General features: G+C 54.7%; 1 protein-coding gene across 11 annotated transcripts in view; it reads left to right on the top strand.

Annotated features, from left to right (window-relative positions):
• The window catches only part of NDRG4 (NDRG family member 4), a 42428-nt gene that overhangs the window by 13249 nt on the left and 7762 nt on the right, over positions 1 to 21417 (top strand). For 6 of the 11 annotated variants that reach the window (XM_049703105.1, XM_049703104.1, XM_033419079.2 and 3 more), the window contains exons 2-7: positions 6020 to 6114; positions 11954 to 11998; positions 19567 to 19672; positions 19925 to 20045; positions 20133 to 20195; positions 20358 to 20418. In XM_049703105.1, the coding sequence (XP_049559062.1) occupies positions 6043 to 6114; positions 11954 to 11998; positions 19567 to 19672; positions 19925 to 20045; positions 20133 to 20195; positions 20358 to 20418 (468 nt within the window). In that variant the 5' untranslated portion in view covers positions 6020 to 6042. Of the gene's footprint in view, positions 1 to 6019; positions 6115 to 11953; positions 11999 to 16106; positions 16270 to 19566; positions 19673 to 19924; positions 20046 to 20132; positions 20196 to 20357; positions 20419 to 21417 lie in introns of those variants that run through there. The other 5 variants (XM_049703106.1, XM_049703103.1, XM_004264955.3 and 2 more) reach the window with 3 other exon arrangements.

The raw sequence follows: 21417 nt of genomic DNA, 5'->3' as shown, positions 1-21417 counted from the left end.
TTCTGTAGCATGGTGACATTAGGGGAAGCTGAGTGAAAGGTATATGGGAAGTTTCTGTGCTTTGTTTTTTCTTTGACTTTTCTAAATTTGTAATTATTTCAAAATAAAAAGTTAAAAGGTAGAGGACAGTATTATGCCTTAATTTAATTGGCAGTGTTTTTTCTCTTCTTTTGGTACATAAAATGTTAGTGTCAGCTATGAGCGATGGTATCTTAGATTTGATAATGTCTGCCGTGTAGAGTAAAGTCTCCTTTTAGACCCTTCCAAACCCATGTCTTTCTCCAGAGGTGAGCATTACTGTTACCCTGATTCATTTGAGGATTTAATTTGCAAATATATGTACCTGTTTGATGCATGTATTTTTTACATAAATGGGGCTTATTTATTTATACTTACTATTCTGCGGCATTCCTTTTTCTCTTAACTGCATATTTTAGAATGCTTTCCCTATCTGTTTGAGTGGAGCTGCCTTAATTTTTAAATAGCTGCATGGTGCTCTGGGGTGTAGATGTGCCATGGTTTATTTAACCATCCTCCTGACATTTGTTTGGGTTGTTTTCAGCTTTTTCCTGTTCCAAAGAGTGCTGCAGTGAGCATCCCTGTGCACAGCCTCTTAGTGTTTTTCTTTAGGATAAATATCTAGAGATATAATTGCAAAGTTGATAGATGTTTGCATTTTTGCAAACTACCAACCCGCCCTCCAGATGAAGGTGAACCCACTGCAGTTGAGCCAACAGTGTATGAGAGTATGTGCTGTTTCCCCACAAGCTCACCAACGCTGAATGTTACCAGTCGTTTAATACTTTGCAGTCTGGGTGAAGAAGCGTTCCTTCACTCCATCTCATTCAACAAAAACATATCAAGTGTCAGAAAATATTAACAATCGTTTTCGTCATTATTGTTGTTGTTGTAGGGATGTGATAGGGAAAGGTATTTCAGGCAGAAGGAACGGCATGAACAAAGGCACGTGCTTCCTGTGGGTAGAATGGACCTACTGTGCTGTCCCAACCCTCTGAGGTAAGGGTCGGGACAGAGAGAATGATATGAGGGGCCAGCTACCCGGAGGCTCGCAACCCTCTACATAGCACAGTTGGAAGTTGAGTTTCTGATTTCTGGGGTCCCTGAGTTCTGGGGCTTCTTTTCAAACCACAGGGCTGGCGTGGTGTGGGTGGAAGGACCTCAGGTGCTCAGGCTTGAATGTGAGTCGTCTGCCTGCCTTTAGCGACATCGTTCTTAATCTGTGGCGCAGACCCCTCCCCCAGGGCAGAGCTGGCCAAGCCAGGTTGGCTCTGCTCCCTGTTCCATTTGCTTGCGGCTTTTCTTGTAATAACGGGACCTTATAATCAGGACTTTCAGGAGTGCACCATCCATAGGGCATCTTGGACCAAGACCTTGACCATGACCTGCCAAGAGGCCCCCTCACTCCTGTGGTTAAAAAAAAAAAAAGCCATTCCACAGCCCTTCCGCTTTTACAGTTTGGTTTCTCCCTGTCCCACAAGGTCTGGTTCGCCTGCATGTGCTAACTTTACCCTGTTGATGTCTGGCCTTCCTTCACCTTCAGCTCTTGCATTTCTTGGTGGGACAGGTCTGGGTGTTTTGGGGTGGGGAGCAATGCTTGGCTGGGCAGCACTGTCCTCACACAACCTTCCACGCCTCTGGCTCCCGGGTACTAAATGCTGTAGGAGCCCCCAGTGGCTGAGACAACCCAAAATCCCCACGTGTGTTTCCAAACGCCCCCTACTACTGCTGCGCCGCGCTCCCACTCAGCAGTTGCTTTATTCCATAGGTTGTGTAACTGCCGCTGATCAATTGAATTGAAGCACTTATGGACAAGGCTCAGGAATGATCATAGTAATTGTTTATAGTTTTAACCCTAATAAGTGTGAGGGTTCACGTGGCCCAGGATAGAATCACATTTAAAGAAGCACGAATCAGCAACCAAAAGTAATTGAAAAGAAATGCAGTTCCCCATAAAGAATCCACCCACATTCACGCTGCTCGGGAGCTCCTTTCTGTCCCCCAGCCAAAGAGCCCGGGCTTTCTCTCCCTCATCCCTTTCCCGTCCATTTATTGAAATATCAGCGGAGCCTCCCTGCCAGCAGGTATGAACCCTTCCTTAAATAGGAGACAAGAGAAAAAGAAACTGCAGAGTTGTCTTAAGTAGGCAAAGGAAGGTTAGGAGGACCCCAGTCACTTACATTATTTTTGTCCCATCCAAATGGGTCCAGAAATCTTCCATTTAAAAAGCATGTTTCTATCTGTTGTCTCTGTTGTACCTCAAAGCTCTCTGAGGTGGGCAGAGGAAGGCTACTGCTCCCATTTTGCAGGTAAGCAATCCTCTTAGTGATCTGCCCAAAATAAAGCTAGGCAGTGAGTGATACAGAAGAGATTCCAGGGACTCTAGGCCGGACCACCGAGAAGCTGAGGGCTGGAATTCACCCCAGGCCCATTTGGTTCTAACACTCTGTGTTGCCCTTAGAGAATCTGGGATCAAGAGGGAAAAAAAGGCAAAGTGAAAAGGTCCCTTGCTATTGCTTCACAGACCCCTGGGATCTCGCACCCCATTTGCCTTTTGCTCCCTGATTCCTGACACACCTGACTCAGGCTTCCTTGTGGGCGGTTGATAGGAATCTCACGCTCTCTTTTATTTATTATTTTTGATTTTTCTGAACTTTATTTTATAGCAGTTGTCATGATTAGAGAAGTAAATAACACATTAAAAAACCTTCTCAGGGGGCTTCCCTGGTGGCGCAGTGGTTGAGAGTCCGCCTGCCGATGTAGGGGACACAGTGTCGTGCCCCGGTCCAGGAAGATCCCACATGCCGCGCAGCGGCTGGGCCCGTGAGCCATGGCCGCTGAGCCTGCGCGTCCGGAGCCTGCGCTCCGCAACGGGAGAGGCCACAACAGTGAGAGGCCCGTGTACCGCAAAAAAAACAAAACAAAACAAAAAACACCTTCTCAGGGCCAAGGGATGCCAGAATATTTACAAACACATTCACGCTCTTTTTCTGAAAAATTTTTTCCGGCTTTATTGAGATACAGTTGACATATAACATTGTATAAGTTTCAGGCATACAATATACTGATCTGATGGGAATCTCATTTTCTTGTAACATCATCTAGCTGCTTTTTTTAAAATTATAACTTTCTTAGGAAGAAACTCGTCTGCCACCACCCTGTGGGAATGTCCCCTCCGGCCTCTGTTCCCGAGCCCCACATCACCTGCTGGGCCCTGGGCTGTCCCTGTTTTCCACAGGCTGACACATCCCCAGTTCTCTGGATTATGAGGTTTCTCTCTGCAGCCCCCTTCCCCGCCACCCCCTCATCACAGCCCATCTGTCCCTGCGCTGCCCACTCTCAGCCCTTTTAATAGAACCGTCCTTGGGGAGGATGGTCTCCACTGTGGTTTCATAACAGGCCTGGGAGAGGGCGGGGACACCCCAGTGCTGCCAAAGCTTTTAATTGAATTCAGTATTCAGGGGGGTTGGCGGCTAAAAAGGCCCTAATGGGAGAAGAGTTTTCCAGGGTGGCCCTTCTTTCATCTCCCCACCCGGATGGATGGATGAGTGTGCATATGTCAGAAAGGGTGGAAGAGAAAATGGGGGAGAGGGGAGAGGACGCCTTTCTAAAAATACAGCCCGTCTGCGTTGTGTTAGCTGGTTTCCCCAGAAGCCGCTGGGAACCGAGAGCTCCAGCATGGCAGGGACCTGGGTATCTGGGTGGGCAGGGGCCTCCCTGCCTGGCCTTTTCATGCTGGGGACAAGGCTCTCCCAGGGGGGCTGCACGGCTCTGGATTAACCTTCCAGGAGGCCTGAGTGGCCAGCGGCTCCCAGCCCAGCCCCAGCACGTCTCAACCCAGACTAGACTCAGGAGAGGAACCCCATGCGATTACAAGGCACTGTCTATGTTAGCATTCTGGAGGACTGGTGCTCCCTGCTTCTGACAGGATGGAAGGAAGCCCAGGCAGGGTCTGGAGCTACGACCTGGTCTCAGGACCTCCCTGCCACAGCAATGGGTTCCATCCAAGGCCATGTGCCGTTGGGTCCCAGGAAGCCACTGCGCTGACTCCCCAGTCACTAGGGCTTCCACGGGGAGAAGCCAAAGGAGCAGGGGTGGGCAGGGCGGGGGGGCATCTTCTGACCAACCAGCTAGTGGGACTGTCAGCCTTTCAGGGCAGAAGGGAAAGTCTGAGGGCTTCACTCTTGAGAAAGACTAAAAATAGAATTGGGAAGGAAGGGAAGAGGGGTGGGAGGGAGGATGGGAGGAAGGATAGGAAGTCATCCTTCCATCCTTCCAGGTCAGGCCGCACTTCCCATCAGGGTGAAATCTAATAGTACAGGAAAGTACCTTGGGAGATGTGAAGTGCTTTGCAAGAATAAAGAATTGTTAGTGATCTACAAACAGTCTTTCTTAAATATTGTTTTTCCCTGATTTCAGACTGTCGACCCTAATTTTCAGTCCTTCACCCAGGGATAATGGCTGTTAACTTCGTGAAAAGCCTCCCAGGTTTTTTTATGGAACTATTCATATTTCTCATAATTTGGATAATACTGTATGTTTTATAACTGCTTTTTAAAAAAAATCTATTACAACACAAGCATTTTACCATGTTATTAAATAATCTTTTACAAGTTATTTACCCATAGTTTGTCTAGTGCCCTACTTATGGACATTTCGCTTTTTTAGCTTGTTTTGGGTTTTTTTTTTTTTGGATTATAAATGGCACTGTGGTGAACATTCTTACAGATAAATCATTAGGTGCCGTCTCTGGTTTCCTTAGGAAATATCTCCCAGGGAGAAGATTGCTGAGTCCAAGAGTAAGAACCTTTTAAATGATCTTAATTCATTCTGTAAAACTGCCCTCCAGAAAGACGTACCGATTTATACGCTCACAAGTGGTGTAAGAAAAGTGCCAGTTGGGGTGCATCTTTGCCAGCACTGCAAATGTTGCCAATTCCATTGGCAAAAAAAAAAAGAAAGAATATCTTTGACTTCTGGTGAGCTTGAACATTGTCCCGTGTATTTACTGGCCAGTTGTAATTCTGTGAATTTCCAGCTCATCTCCTTGCCTAGTGTTTCTCTTGGTGCACTATGATTTGTGCCATCCTGAAATCCAAGTGAGGAATGGCAGTGCCAGGCTAGACAGACAGATTGTGGGGTCCTGGCACCCTCTGTCTGCCTTCCCCCACCACTGGATCCTCCAAGCACACACGTGCACATATGACCCCTTCCTCTCCTGAGGTTCAGAGGCCCGGGGTCTCCCACGAACACGCAGCCATTAGGGTCTGGGCCCCTCTGCCTGGAGGCTGTGGGTTGAGTGGTCACTGTGTCATCCCTCCCTGCTGGTGGTACATCATGACCAGCACCTTCAATGTCACTCTGCCTGCCACACTGCCAGGCCTGCCCTTCTGCCCTCTCAGAGCCATCCTCACCCAGGCCTGTCCTTCTAGGCACTCAGGACAGCCCTCAGCTCTCTTCCTCTGTGTCCTCCCAGAGCCCACTGTCCACTTCTGACCACAGGGCGCTTCCGACCCTGTGTTTGGCTTCCCCACACTTGTCCCTCTGTTTCTTAATAAATGCAGTTTACTTGAACTTATTCAAGGGTCATCCTGTATTGTGTCGCCTTGCTTTTCTTTTCCTCTTTTTCTTTCTTCCTTCCCTCCATCCTTCCTCCCTCCCTCCCTTCCTTTCTTCCTCCCCCCCCCTTCCTTCTTTCTTCCTTTTCTTTTGTGGGTGGCAGGGAACATGTTTTAACTTTTAAGACCAAATAATACAATGACCTTCCCTGAGCCAAGCAGGCGAGTCTTGCAGACGGAGCCTTGCTGCCCGGGTGAAGCGCCGCGCTGGGCCTGCGCTTGGGAACCGGGGGTCCGGGGATGGAGGGGTCGGTGTGGTCCCCGGTGCCCCTGCCCCAGCCCGGGCTTGCGCTGTCCCCTCCGCCCGCCGAGAGAGTCCGAGCAGGGCCCAGGCGTGCCTGTTGCAGCAGGGCCCAACCCTCGTCCTCGCCTTCCCTCGCTAGGGCTCCTGCTCCACGACGGGACCATGGCCGGCCTGCAGGAGCTGCGATTCCCCGAGGAGAAACCACTGCTCCGGGGCCAGGACGCCACTGAGCTGGTGAGTCGCCCCTTCGCGGTCCTGAGGGCGGAGGGCGCCACCTCGTGACCGAGAAGGAAACCGCGCGCCTTCCCTTTAGTCTATTTTTTTTAATTTATTTTTTTTAACATCTTTATTGGAGTATAATTGCTTTACAATGGTGTGTTAGTTTCTGCTTTATAACAAAGTGAATCAGTTATACATATACATATGTTCCCATATCTCTTCCCTCTTGCGTCTCCCTCCCTCACACCCTCCGTATCCCAGCCCTCTAGGTGGTCACAAGGCACCGAGCTGATCTCCCTGTGCTATGCGGCTGCTTCCCACTAGCTATCTGTTTTACGTTTGGTAGTGTATATATGTCCATGCCACTCTCTCACTTTGTCCCAGCTTACCCTTCCCCCTCCCCGTGTCCTCAAGTCCATTCTCTAGTAGGTCTGTGTCTTTATTCCCGTCTTACCCCTAGGTTCTTCATGATCTTCTTTTTTTTTCTTAGACTCCATGTATATGTGTTAGCATACAGTGTTTTTCTCTTTCTGACTTACTTCACTCTGTATGACAGACTCTAGGTCCATCTACCTCACTACAAATAGTCTTGCTGATGGCTAGGAGATGGCCCTCCATCCCGTGAGCCACCCTGAGAAGCCTTGTCCCTGCCTTGGGAGAGTTCCTGGTGGGCTGAACGCCCACACAGCTAAAACCCAGCCAACCTCGCTGTGGCTTTGGCTGTCTTTGAGGCTGGGAGGCTCTGTAGAAGAGTTATTCCCATTTTAGTGATGAGAAAACCGAGGCACAGAAAGGTTGACTCACTTGGCCAGGGTCACACAGCTCTCGGGGAATGAGGCCCGTATTCAACCCCTGGTTGTGGGCGGCTGTTGAGCCCCAAGAGGGTCCCCGCTGGGCAGTGCTGCCTCCAGTGGGGTCACGATGCTTCCCCAACTACCTGGGCCTTTCATGTCTGCAGCCTCTCTTTTTTCCTCATAAGCCCCTGAGGTATGAGGCAAAGTATTACCAGCAGTGTTTCCAGGAGCAGTGGCATCAAGGCATCTGAGGTTGTTATTTTATCCCAAAGGGCCCTCGTCTGAACACCAGGCGTTAGATTTCAGAATTAGCTCTACCCACGTTTTCTTTTTTTTTTAATAGCATTTTTTAAAAATGTTCTTAATTTTATTTATTTGGCTCCGTTGGGTTTTCGTTAATGTGAGCAGGCTTTCTCTAGTTGCGGTGAGCAGGGGCTGCTCTTCATTGCGGTGCTCGGGCTTCTCATTGCGGTGGCCTCTCTTGTTGCGGAGCACGGGCTCTAGGCGCGAGAGCTTCAGTAGTTGTGGCTCGCGGGCTCTAGAGCGCAGGCTCAGTAATTGCGGCGCACAGGCTTGGTTTCTCCGCAGCATGTGGGATCTTCCTGGACCAGGGCTCGAACCTGTGTCCCCTGCGTTGGCAGGCGAATTCTTACGTTTTCTTGTTGTGGTGACACCCAGCACAGCTTCCCTTTCCCTCCTGCAAGGAAAAGCTATGGGTCCATTGCTCATAGAATTCTGGGGCATCACGGCTGTAGGTCCCTGCTGGTTGTGCCGCCCAGCCCCCCTCACTTTACAGGTGGGGAAGCCAGGGGCCCAGTCCCTGGATCCTCGGCACACCTTTCTTTGCTCTGCCCCAGCCTCCCAGATCCTCCCTCCAGAAGGAGATAAGCCCAAGAGCTGCTGAGTTCCACATGTTGGGACAGAGTGGCTGTCCAGGTGCCAGGGGCCCAACCACATGAGGCCAGCAGTCTTGTCCCCAAGAAGGGTACAGTCTTCTTTTTTTTTCTTTTGCCCCGCCACTTGCAGGATCGTAGTTCCGCCCCCCCCCCCCACCGCCCCCGACCAGGGATTGAACCTGGGCCCTCAGCAGTGTGAGCGCGGGGTCCTAACCACTGGACCACCAGAGAATTCCTCGGGTGCAGTTTTACTTTTAAAACAGAACCTCAAGTTAACTTATGAGACCTGATTACCTGAGGGCAACCCCCAGGAATGGTCAGGGAGCAGCTGGTGACCTGGACACTTGGTAGACTTTTGATTCTAATTCTACTTCCTCCCTGTTCCAAGCCCCCATCATCTCTTGCCCAGGTGCTCCCCGCTGGTACGGGTGTGCATCTGTGGGCGGCACAGAAAGCTGAGGGCACCTTGGCCTCGCACGTTCTCTTCCACTCTTCGCCTCGGCACGGCAGCCCCACCCGCCTTCCTTCTGCTTGAAGGAGCCTCCCCACTGGTCTCCTTGCTCTGTACAACCTTGTAAAATACATCGTGTCATTCCTGGCTTTCTGATGTGTTCCGTTCACTTGTTCCAGCCCTTCCTGAGTCCTGCCCTCGGCTTGGTAAGGCACCCTTGTATCCTAATTATAGATTTCCCTTTTTTGCTTAGACTGACCAGATTTGATTTCTATTACTGGCCACCATCCCTCCTGAGGCCTGTTTTTAACTATTGTTCTTGGCTTTGGTAAGGTACCCCCGTAATTTTATCCTTTTTGCGTAAACTAAAAATTCCACACATCATGTCACTTTTCTGCTTACAGCTGGCCAGTGGCTGCCGTAGCACTCGGAGTTGCAGCCACAGTCCTTCCCGGGGCCCAGGGTGTGCTCTGCACCCCCGCCCCCTGCTGGCTCCTGTCCTGTCTCCCAGGCTCACTGCTCTTCCTTGAACAGGCTGATCATATTCCCGGCTCTTTCCTCTGCCTGGGACACGCTAGCTGCAGGACTCTTCAGGGCTGGCCCTTCATTTTGTTCAGGCTCTGCTCAGATGCCCCCTCCTCAGGAAGGCCTTCTCCGACCACCGGCTCTAATATTGACACCCGCACACCCTCCGGTGATTAGGGCTCTCGGGCTCTGCCCCACAGGCTCCTGGAGCAGAGACCCTATCCGTTTGGTTCCCTGATCTCCCCAGTTCCTAGCACAGTGCCTGGTACACAGTAGGCTCTCAGTAAAGACTTGGGTCGGGTGGAAGCTATAGATTGTGATGCAGCTCAGAAGAAAGAAGTTTTTCAGAACTCTCTGAAAAGTCCCTCCTCCCCACAAACAGCCCATCTTTCGAGGCATGCGAGCAGACACTAGCCTTCTTGTGAGGGCGTGGTGGGCCGGATGGTGGCTCTCAGGGACCCCTGCACTCATCACCAGGGCTCAGGGGTAGGGGGCTGCCTGCTGGTACGGGGTGCGCAGCTGTGGGTGGCACAGAGCGTGCAGGGCACCTTGGCCTCACACGTTCTATGCCTGTCTCTTCCACCCCCCACTTTGGCAGGGCCCCTCGCACCCCTTCTCTGCCCAGCCTGGCCCAGCACCTTGCTGCCCCTCCCTCCCTGAGCCCCTTTGACCAGCCCCCGGGCTCTGCCTTCTTCCTGCTGCATTTGGTGTCTCTCACCTCATCCCACCTGGACCAGAGTTGGCTCCCCTGCACGATGGTCTGCGTCTCAGTCCTCCACGGAGGCTGCAAATCCCCAGCCGAGTTTCTCTCCTTTCTCGGGTCAGCACAAGCCCTGTAGACCTGGTCACTGGTCACATCTGCTTTTCCCAAGGCGTACTAATGGCCCCATCCTCAACCCCGCAAAATCCTCCTAGGGGCTCCCAGTGTGGCCTTTCCAGATTTCAGTGACAACTGGTGCAGTCCTGTCTTGAAGCTCTGCCTCGCTCTCTGCCTCTCTCTCCCAGGCGGTTACACCCACAGACAGATTCCCCTGTCCAGCTGCACGGGACAGAAGTGCCAGTCCTTTTCACTTTTTAAATCTTCCTCAACCTTCCAGGTGCAAATTCCCTGAATGCACTGAGGAGCAAGTACTTCCACACGGTTACCCACCGTCCCTCCGCCATTGCAGACTCGCTTGCTTCTGAAGTCTTTGCCTGGTGTGTCCAGGGCTCCGTGGAAGAATTGTTGATTCTCCCCATGCCTGCATCCCCACCTGGGTCTCCTTAGGCCGCTCCTGGGCCTGCTCCCCTCCTCTCAGCTGGGCCCTCTCGCCCACCGGTTTTCCTTGGAATGTCCATGTGGTTCCTCCCAGGCCTCCAGTGTCTCTGGATTGGCTTGTATTATGCCTGCTGTTTCTTGGTTTGGGGTCCTGCCCATCTGAAGCTTCCCATCCCCTTGAAAATGTCCTGCATCTCTTTCCCTGGCCCCCCCCCTCGGGCAAGGTCTTCCAAGGTAAGAGGATTCATTGATAACCAGCCTTGACCCTTTCCCCCAGACCCCTGCTCCCTTCCTTGGAGGGTCCAGGAGTGGCCACCATGCTCTCCTCCCCTCCCCAGGCAGAGCCCCCAGGCCCTGGAGGAACCAGGAGGGGAGGAGAGCCATTGTTGATTTCATCTGAGAGCTGGCTTTCCTTTTTCGTGCGAGAGCCTCTAGTGCTGTCTGATTTTTTCCATCACCCCGCCCACTCCAACTGCCAGAATGCAGGTGGGTGAAAACATCAGGTTCTCTGCTTTTCAATGTTTTCCTCCCTGCTCCTGTGACTTGGGTTCATTTTCCTCCTTGTTGCACCTAGTAGCCCTGCCCTTCGCTCGCTGTCCTCCCATAATATCCTGGTTCTCGTCTGTCTCATTTATCCACATATGTATTCAGTAGCATCTGTAGCACGCAGAGTCCAGTGCAGCAGTGCCAAGGAGAGAGTGACTGCTCTCTGTGCCCCTTGTTTAATCCTCACAGACACTGAGGCTTGGAAGCTAAGTGATCTGCCCACAGTGAGCAGAGGAGAGCAGAGAGGGTTCTAGACAGACACAGTAGAAGGCAGGGCAGAGGTCCCAGATCTCTGCTCTTCCTGGATATGTGGGATCCCCCCATGAGGTTCCTTCCCCAGACAGGGACCCAGGGCGGGTGTAGAGTGTCTGAGGGCCGCCGGGCTGCATCGGGGAGAGCCTGGCAACGCAGACACGTGGGGTTCAGGCCCCCATTCCTCCACTCTCCATTTCTGCCACCTTATAAACAGTGGGTATATGTAAACCGTGCTCCCCTCACTCATGAAGTTAGACTTGTTCATCCAGACCTGTTTGTGTTTGAGGAGCCTGGTCCATGCCAGGCTTTATGCTGAGAGCTGAGCCAAACGTGGTCCATACCCTCCCGGTGCCTGCAGTCCAGTGGGAGGGATGGGCACCAATCAGAGACTCACACCAGTCACCATAAATGAGCCTAAAAGCAGGGGATTTTGGTGCTTTGAGAGCATGAAGCAGGCAGGTCTGGAAAGGTGGGAGCAGCTACTGCAGAGGCCCAGACAGCGCCTTTGTGCAGGTCAGAAAAGCCCCCTTCTCCCTCAGCTTCTCCATCCCTAAAGTGGGTGTGATAGGCCCGCCTCTGCGCTTGTGCCCTGATGGGCGACCTCAAAAGTCATCTGTGGGGACAGCGGGCAAAGTGCTGAACAGCAAGAATTTGGGGTCAGAGATTATTCCATCACTTTCTAGCCATGTGCTTCCATCTCTCTGAGCCTCACCCTTCTCACCTGCAAAGTGGAAATCTTTGCGTTTTCAATTAATAGGTAAAAAAAAATTAACAGGTAAAATCAATGTGTGTAGCTGCTCGTAGCCTCATCTGTCAGGTACTAAATGGCCTGATGCCCGGCGCTTGGGAAGCCCTCTGTCACTTTTGTTAACATTAAGATAGACTGGGGAGGGAATTCCCTGGCGGTCCAGTGGTTAAGACTCCGTGCTTCCACTGCAGGGGGCCGGCTTTGATCCCTCTCCTGGGAACTAAGATCCCACATGTTGCATGGTGTGGCCAAAATAAAAAAAAGATAGCCTGGGGAACAGCAAGCGAGTCTGCTCAAGGCAGAGCCCCTGTGGCCGCCTGCCTTTCCTGCCTGGCCCAGCTGGGGCCTAACGAGCCACCCCCTCTGTTTGCCTTGCTTTAGGAGAATTCCGACACCTTCCTCTTGGCTGTGGACACAGACTGGAAGGTAGGTCTCTGCTCAGCCTCCCCAGATGGGGACCAGCTGCTGGCTGGCCCCTCCCCCACCCAGCCTGTTTCAGAGGAGGGTCACAGCCCTTCCACGTGCCCCCAGCCTGAAGCCACAGGGACTGGGCACTTGGAAGCCTCCAGGACCACCCCCACTGCTCACAGTGGCTTTGCCTCCCCTCTGTCCCTCTCTCCTTGAACAGGACAGGGAAAGGAGGAGAGGTCTGGGGGAGTGAGGATGCTGTCATCTGAATCAGCACTTTCCTCCTATGAAAGCCAGGTTGATGCTCCGAAATAGCTCCTGTTTCCATGGCAACAGTTGCCCAGGACAACCATGTCCTCTTTAGTTTGATGCCAGATTCCCTGTGAAACTGAAATCATTCTTTGTTTTTATTTCTCTGCATGATGATTTCTGATTTTGCTCACTTGGCCAACCATTCCTCCCCTGTGAGTCCCATAGTGGCTGTTTATTTCCGGGTCTCAGAAAAGGCATGACAGCAGACACAATGGGAGCCTCACAGGGCTCCAGGGCCCCGCTGGCCATCATAACCTACTGAACAAAGTCAGACTTTCCTGGGACCTTCCTCCTGGCTGGCAGGAGCTAGCCCCCAGGCCACCATCCAATTTGGGTCAGTCTCCCAGCCCCGTGACAGCCTCAGCCTCGTGGTCTGGACGCAGGGGTGACGTGGAAGGAGGGGTGGCCCGCCAGCTCCTCTCCCAGGCGCATGGAGCTGCAGCCAGGATCTGAGGATCTGGATATGAACTGTGCTTTTGACCCTGGGTCACCCGTCCTTCAAGGACGCAAGCAGAGGCATCAGAGTGGCCCTTGGGCACATGCTCTGGTCTCCTGGGAGCACCAGCTCCAAACACAAAGGCCTCTGGAGCTCGAGAAGACAGGATGAGGCCTGGGAGAGTGGGGAACTAGAGGCCGGGGAGGTGTCCACAAGGTGTCCCAGGCCCAGCCAGAGTTCCCTTTGTCCTCCCTGCTCCAAATGAGGGCTGGAATGTGTGAACAGACCCTCCTCCACAGGAGGGGGCTGCTGAAATAAAATCCAGAGCAATCAGCCCCTGCCCGACACTGAGTGGGACTCACTGGACGCCAACGGTGCTGACTGCCAGCCCCCAAAACACACGCACCCTGGGGGGCAGTTTGGAGGGTGAAATAGGTGATGAGAATCCTGGGGTCCTCTGCACCCATCTGCCGGGCCCAGACTAGGGTGGTCACCCCATGTGTGTGGGACCTTGGTTCTCAAGATCCTTTGCTTGGTAAAGTGCAGCATGTGTTGAAAGGTGCCTTACTGTGTACTCTGGGTACACCACACAGCGGCTGCTTTTTCTTTTAATTGTTTTTTCAGTAAAGCAGCTGCCAGGATGGCCCTTGTCTGGGCCAAGGCCTGGCAGGGATTTTATCCTGCTCAGTCCCTTGCCTCAGTGGGCCCAGCCAGTGGGGGAGGCAGAAGGACAAACTAGAACTAGGAAGACCTGCGTCCAGGTCCTGGCCCTGCCACCTGACCTCCAGTACAGGTCACTACCTCATTTGTAGAGTGAGGCAGGCAGCTCAGCCCTCCCCGGGTGTCTGCAGGGTCAGGGTTGGTGCCCTTGGGCTGGGCACTCAGACCCTGGGCTGTGACTAGTGGCCACTAGAGCCAGACTGCCTGCGTGTGGTTCCTGGCTCTGTACCCACTGGCTGTGTGATGTTGGGCAGGTTACAGAACCTCTCTGTGCTTCATTTTCCTTGTTTGTAAAGTGGGTGTTCAGAGGATAAAATAAAGTAACATGTGCAAAGCATCTGGATGGAGTATGGCACGTGGGAGATACGGTACTAAGCATTTCCTACTCTTAATGTGACCTCAGGCCCGGGGTGCTGAGCTCCACTGCTTACCAGCTGAGTGGGAGAATTTACTTCTCTGTGCTTCAGCACTTCATCCTGTCTCATAGGTTTGTGAAGATTATGTGTTACCCTTGCTCCCTAAGGCTACCTGTGCAAGCAGCTACACTGCTTTTCTACCATTTACAGATGTGGAGGCTCAGAGTTGTTGACTGACTTGCCTGAGGTCACACAGCAAAGACTAGCAGGGTTTGGCTAGCAGGACCTGAGCCTGCCTTATTCAGCCACAACTGTACAACCTCCAGGGAGGAGGCCAACAGGTTGGAGAGACACACAGATTATCCCATCTCTCCCCTGGGCAGCCCTGGGAGAGGCCTACATGTAGGCCTGCATACAGGCCACTACATGTAGTGATGTATGAGTCTTTTCTTCATCCTAGCAGCTCTGTGAGGAAGGCACACTTCCTATTTGACAGTTGAGACTAAGGCACAGAGGAGTTTAAAAATCTTGTCCAAGGTCACCCAGCTAGTGGGTGGGGAAGCTGGAATTTAAACTCAGGTCTGTGGATTTGAAACCACTGAGCTGAGCAGAATTGGGAGGCCGTGGCTGGGGTGGGCAGTGTCTGAGATCTCCCAGGTCCAAGGGTGGGAAAGGCTACTCAGAGGTTCAGGTGGGCATAAGGTTGGATGGGGACCATGAAGGGGCAGGGCTTTAGTGGCAGAAAGGGTGGGAGGCCACCCCACCCTGCCCCTCTTCCAGAAGCATATGGGAGGATTTTGTGGGCCTGTCTGCAGACAGGGCTGTGCTCTTGCACACCACCTCAATTGCCAGAGCCTCTGCCTGTGCCAAAGTGGCTGCAGGGAACAGGGAACATGGACAGAACAGGAGGGGCTGGGGGATAGCCCATTCCACACCCCGGCTGCCCTGGGAGACCACAGGCCCCCAGCACTCTGCACTAGGCCCGCAGTGCGAGAGGTCAGAGAGGGGCAAGGAAAGTTATTGATGCCCCCCAGGCAGAGGACATGGCCAGGAATAGCATACGTGGCAGGTGCTGGCCAGGTCACTAGGCACCCAGAGATGGGGAGGTGACCACCTTCCCCCAGGGCAGCCAGCCAGCGTGCAGGGCTGTCGGCACAGGCTGGGACGAGTGGCGTGTTCCCTCACCAAAGAGACAGAATGGGGGCACAGGGGCCCACACCCCTCCCTCTCTCTGTTGCTCTTGCTTCTCAGCCCTTGGGCTCCCTCCTCTGCTCCCTTCCCTGGCCTATTTCCTCTCCTCCTCTGCTCTCCTTTCCCTGCCCCTTCTAATCTCTTTACTCTGCCTGCATGTCTCTGGCCAGCTCCACCCCCAAATCTTGAGCCACGTGACCTCCAGCACCTGTCCTGCTGCTCAGGACAGCGGGAGGCGGGAGGCGGCTTGAGCATCCTGCTCCCCAGAGACTCGAGAGCCAAGCCCCAGGCTGGGTGCCCCAGGAAAGAGGGCTGGGTGTGTCTGCGGCAGGTGGGCATGCCCACATGGACAAGCTGCCTCCCGTCCCTCCTCCTGTCTCTAGTGGCCTCCAGCCCCTTTTGCAGGGTGGGGGTGGGGGAGGGCAGAGCTGGTGTGTGCCCACCATCTCCCTGGTCCTGCAATCTGCCCAGGCCCCCTGGCCCCAGAACCCCCATTTCCCCAGCATGAGCAGGTGCTGGGTATACATGTGGGCAAAGTGGGGGCTGCCCAAGGGGAGACCCTGGGGGTGGAGAAGGAGCAGTCCCCTGGAGTAGGGTCATGACCCAGGTTGCCCCAGGCAGCAGTGACTCCCCGTATCCCCTCAAGGTTAAGGGATCTAGGCCTTTCTGACGTGGAGGCTGGGCTTGGGGCGCTCTCGGGCCCTCCCTGCTCCCAGGGTATGGGTCAAGGGCTCTGCTGTCTAGGGCATGCCTGTGTGGTCCACCCTGCCCTGCTTCGGTGTGCTCGTCTTTGAGAGGCTCCTGTGTGCCTGTCACAGGGCACACCTGTACACGTGGCCTCTTGTCTTCCTAGGACCCGTGTGCAGCTGCTGCTGTGAGCCTCTGTGCTGGGGGTGGGCCGGACGCAGGGGCTGGGGACCATCAAGACTGATGTCTTGCTGGGGGCGGGAGGAGCAGGGGATGGGGTGAGTGAGAACCTTGGAAGCCAATCAGAGCCAAGTTTGTCTCCTGAAAGCCAATCTGGGAGCAGGGGCTCCGGGTGAGCAAGTGGCTGCTCAGAAACCCCACAGGGAGGAGGGGCCAGCCCAGGGCCCCACCCCCCACCCCCTGGCTCTACATATAAATGGCCCGGGAGCTGTGCCCCGTCATAGAGCCGCTGGTCTCCTACTTGCGTTGCCCCGTCCCTCTGGACTCTGGTGACTCAGGCCTTTGTTTGCCCTTCCTAGTCGAGGCCGGTCGCCTCCCTCAGCAAGATGCCGGAGTGCTGGGATGGGGTAAGTGCGGAGTCTGGCGGTGGCGAGGCGGGCGGGGAGGGAGGGGATCCCTCTACCTCTGTCTGGTGGTGGTTCTGCCTTCAGTCGCCTCACCTTGGGGGTCACTGGGCAAGGCCAGCAGGTTCCAGGCACCCTGGTCTGCTGCAGCGGTTGTGGGTAGCTGCTGGTCAGGGTCCGCACGGGAGGGCGGGGAAGGCTGAAATCTCTGCACAAACTGGAACGGGCTGTGACTTGTTTGTAAGCCTGTATGGATCGGTGTGTAGGCATGTGTATATCCCACTGACGGTGTGCCCTCCGCCTGGCATGTGCCCACCTGGCTCGCCTGGCGCCTGTGACCACCTCAGCCCTGTGGAAGCTGTTCCCTGCGTGTCTGTGCCAGCAGACACCTCCTGACCCTGCGCGGGTTGTCTTGGTTGGTTGGGGGACTGCAGGGTGCTAGTCAGGCAGAAGTAGGGAAGTCTGGGTTATGGTGTTAACTGGTCCGTCAGGCTGGGGTCCCTGAAGGGAGAAGGGGGTCGCTGCGCCTTATTTTCTGGGCGTAGGAAGGCAATGATGGAGGGATGAACCTGCAGGGCTAGGGGCCCCGGGGGGACCAGGGTGCCTCCTTCTGCCTGGGGGCAGCAGGTGCCCAGGCTCGGTGCTGTTCTAACTCCAGGAGGGAGAGGCAGGGGCACACATACCCCTCTACCCCGTAGCCTGCCCTGCCGGGTCCGGAGGCCATGGGGCCGACCTCTACCCAGGCAACGACGTCAGCGCCTACCCGCCGCTGCAGACCCGGTCCTTGAATTATTGATGCGGTTGATGGGAGGACTCCAAGCAGCCCTGCGCGCGCTCGGAAGGCCCCACCCCACCCCCGCAGCGCTCAAGGTCACGGATGAGGGGAGCCGGACAGGCAGAGAGAGAGGACATTAGAGCCCCCTCCCTTGCTGCCGCAGTGCCTCGCGCTGGCGCCCACCTGGAGGCGGGGACGGGCTCTGACGTCACCAAGAGCCAATGAGAGCCCTCGGCCCTGGGGATCGGGGGACTCAAAGCGCGTCTGGCTGCGGCCTTTGGGGCGCCCCTCTTGGGGACCTTTGGCCTCTATCAGGATTACCTGGATCTGCACTCCTGGGTCGAGAGGGTGCAGGGAGGTCGGTGGACGGTTGAGCCAAGGTCAGTGGGCAACCGGGCTGGTGCTCCCGATGGCCTGTCCAGGCCCGGCCCAGCCCATCCCCGGGGGCCTGAGCCTTAGTGGTGCAAGCACTGCGACTTAGTCCCGCTGCCCCTGGTGGGGCATGGGGACCTGGGCGGCCATACCGGGACTGGGAGGGGCAGACACTGCCCTCACACACACGCCCACGGGGCGGTGGAGATCTGGGAGGACCACGCCCTGGGCCCTGACTTGCGCTCTGCTGGCTAGAGCTGACCCCGCTCCGAGAACTATGCCGCAGGAAGCGCACTGCAGCTCTTGTGCTGTGGACGCCCTCTCCTGCCCCCAGCCCACCCTCCATAACACCGTGTGCCCCTCCTGCCCCATCCCACCTTCCTTAGCACTGTGCACTCTTCCTGCCCCAGGCCCTGCCCTCCAGCGCCAACAGAGCATGGGGGGTGGGGATGAGGCAGGGCCCCAGCAGGGACACGCACCCTGTAGAGAGGCTGCTTGCTCAGAAGTCTCTTGCATGGAGCCTGATGTCTTCCTCAGAAAAAAGCAGCCTGAGGCTGGCACCTGGCAAGGTCCCCCTCTGCCTTCTCGGAACTTGGTCTTGGGCAAGTCAGTTCTTTCCTAGCCTCAGTTTCCTCCTCTGTGAGGATAAATAAGAAGATACATGAAAAGCATCTGGTCAGTGGTCAGTGAGCAGGAATTGTTCCTTGTTTTGATAGCCCTGAGGGAGGACAGGCCTGGGCCGTGGGGAGGCTGTGGCGGGCTCAGGCCTGCCTGGAGGACTCCCAGAAGTGTGGCTCCCGGGGTGCAGCCTCGAGCCACAGGGTTGGCACTGCCTTGTCTCTCCCCACTGGAGACAGGCCTCGACAGTGGTCCTCTGAGCCCAGACCCAACAGGGCCAGTCTCCAAGAAGATGTTCCCTGCCTGAGTCTCCACTCTCCTGTCGGAGGCAAGAACTTAGGTTGTCTCTGAATCTGAGCATCCTAGTGTCCTCCACTTGAAAGATGGGGAAACGAGCTCCTTCTCTCTTGCATAACACCTGGCACACAGTAGGTGCTCAGTCACATCTGACTGTCCTTGACCCTAGCCCCACCTCCAACTCCCTGGGGCCACCCCGCTGTAGTGCCCAGGACTCCCCCTGGTGCCAGCAGGGCTGTTTATTCAGCTTTGACAGACCGTCTTGGAGCCTCCCCATGAGTGGCCAAGAGGGAATAGTTTGCAGAAGGACCAGCCAGCAGGGCGCCTCCCCAGGGCTTAGAGATGCCCACCCACGGCAGCCCCCTTTCTGGGCCCCTTTCCAAGTGCTAAACACTCGGCAGATACCAGCTTGTTTAGTTCTCACAGAGTCCTGATGAGGTGGCTTAGGCAGCGGTGGCTGGGGCACAGAGAAGTGCATGCCCTGCTCAGAGTTACACAGTAGGGCCCGGAGCAGGTCTTGAACCTGCGGCATCCAGCTCCTGCTTCCTGGAGAACTGACGACCCTGAGCAGCAAAAGCAAAGGCGTGAACACGAGAGGACCTCAGAGTGGCCGCTGCAGAAGGCCTTTGGGGAGGGGGTGGGAGTCTAGCCTGAGGGAGGCCTTGGGGATCACGGAGAGGCAGGAGCAAGAGCCTGGAGGTGGAACCAGGGGCGGGTGTCGGGGTGGGAGGCTGGGCTGGCTAGCAAGGGGTCTTTGCCGTGGATTCTAGGTGAGCTGTTGAGGCCAGTCCCCTTCAGGAGCTGCGGCCCTTTTGAAGGCTTCTGAGTCGAGGGGGAACGTGGTGGGGGTGGGACTCAGTGGGGACGGCAGAGCTGTCCTGGAGGGGCTGCAATGAGATGGGGAAAATGGGCTTCACTGGACCCTGGAGGCCTGAGCGCAGCAGGGCCTGAGCCGGGGCCTGGGCAGTGGCAGCTCGTCCCACTGGCTGGTTTGCAGAGGAGACCAGAACTTTCACATGCAGACCAGTTCACGTTGCCCCTGTGCTGAACAGCCTTGGGAAGGGGTGCTCCCTCTGGTCTGTCCTGGCTGGGGGTGGTGAGAAGGGGACGCCCCACCCTATGGGGGTGAAAGTCCCGCCAGAGGCCCAGCAGCCCCCAGGCTGCCCCACAGCATCATTTCCCGAAAGACCCAGGACTGGGGGCTGCCCGGAGTGTCCAGCGCTGTCTCTCCCCTCCAGGAGCACGACATCGAGACGCCTTACGGCCTTCTGCACGTGGTGATCCGGGGCTCCCCCAAGGGGAACCGCCCGGCCATCCTCACCTACCATGACGTGGGTCTCAACCGTAAGTGCGCCTCAGCGTCGTTTGGCCCTCCACTGCCTCGTATCTCCCGGAACAGTGAGGCACCCCTCCCTCCCCACAGAGCCCCATAGATCCCCACTCACACTTAGCTCTGTGCCCCTAGCCATTGGGGTCTCGGTTTCCCCGCTGAACCATGAGGCTGATCACCTCTGCCTCGACCTCCCTTTCAGCATCCATGGGCCTCCCTGCCCGCCTCTCCCGGCTCAGCCACAGCTGAGAGCTTTGTCTTTGCAGACAAGCTGTGCTTCAATACCTTCTTCAACTTCGAGGACATGCAGGAGATCACCAAGCACTTCGTGGTGTGCCACGTGGATGCCCCCGGTCAGCAGGTGGGGGCCTCGCAGTTTCCTCAGGGGTAGGTACCCGGAGCGACCCACTCCCCAGCTTTCCCCAGCCCTGTACCCCCGGCTGCCCTGGGCCTGACCTGGTGCTCTACCTGCAGGTACCAGTTCCCCTCCATGGAGCAGCTAGCCGCCATGCTCCCCAGTGTGGTGCAGCACTTTGGGTGAGTCCTCGCCCTGCCCTGCCCCTGTGCTGGGGGCCAGGGGGCGCCCACCATCTCCGCAGAGCCAGCAGGCTCCAGCTGAGCGCTGAGGGCTATGGGTGGGTCTGCTGTGGATGGCAATCATGGGAAACCCCTAGAGTGACCAGCCATGCTCTCTATCAGGTTCAAGTACGTGATTGGCATTGGCGTGGGAGCCGGAGCCTACGTGCTGGCCAAGTTTGCAGTGAGTCTCTCCACCCGCCCCTGTAACTAATCCCAGGACTGGTCTCTCCCAGGGGCAACCCCACAGGAACTTTCCTTCCTGTCTTCCTTTCCTCCTCCCCCTACTTCCTCTTCACTTAGGAAAAGTCCTTTTTTCTTTTTTTCCTCCAAGGAAATTAACTTTAAAAAAAAAACAAGGTTACTTTTTCTATACAATTCCTTAAAACACTATGAGCCATCAGTTGCTTCAACCATTATCCAAAACCAAACTTTCTCTTAGCAACAAACTATACAACTAATTACTCCAGCCACTAAATAAGGATTATCCTAATCGCTCATTCACTAATTAGGGTAATACTTAAACATGAATCATTTTTTAATCTAAAATTACACTTATGATAAGTTTGCGAGGTTTAAAGAAATTCAGGTTTCAGAAACATCATGTCGGGTAGGAGCTCACAAGCTTTCCATCTCTAAAAGCAAAAACTCAATTTTTAGGATTCAAAGTATTTCTTTCTTCAAAAAAAAAAAAAAGAATAAAACAAAAAAACTAAGAATTTTCAACTCCAATTTCCACTGCAGTACTTAACCACTTTGTTAACTGTCAACTATTCCCAGCCACCCCAGACAACCTTGACATGACCTCAGTATTGTATATATATCACCATTTTCCCCTAACACAGGCAGACAGTCGAACAGAAAACTCGAATCTCTTTTACAATGTCTAACACAAAACAGGCTTTGGGAAGGTCAGTTTCTTAATATCACTAGGGTTTTTTCTATGAAAGCAAAGAAACAAAATATTGCATTGAAGATGTTTAATCCTTAGTGTTGCAATAGTAGCCTCTTCAAAGGTATATTAAAGGGGCTGAAAAACAGTGAAATAGGCATAGATAGATTCCAAATAAAAGGGTTTTGAAAGGTTCCAGTTGGGGAGGAGAATGGGCAGGGGCCCCCAGGCAAGTTCCCAGCTGGAGGCACTTGGTTATCAGTGGTACCTTGAGGCCCTTACAGAGCGCGG

The sequence above is a fragment of the Orcinus orca genome, chromosome 20 (genome assembly GCF_937001465.1).
Source record: "Orcinus orca chromosome 20, mOrcOrc1.1, whole genome shotgun sequence".
Lineage (NCBI taxonomy): Eukaryota > Metazoa > Chordata > Mammalia > Artiodactyla > Delphinidae > Orcinus > Orcinus orca.
The sequence above is the reverse complement of the archived record's forward strand: the minus strand, read 5'-3'. Positions and strand labels throughout refer to the sequence as shown.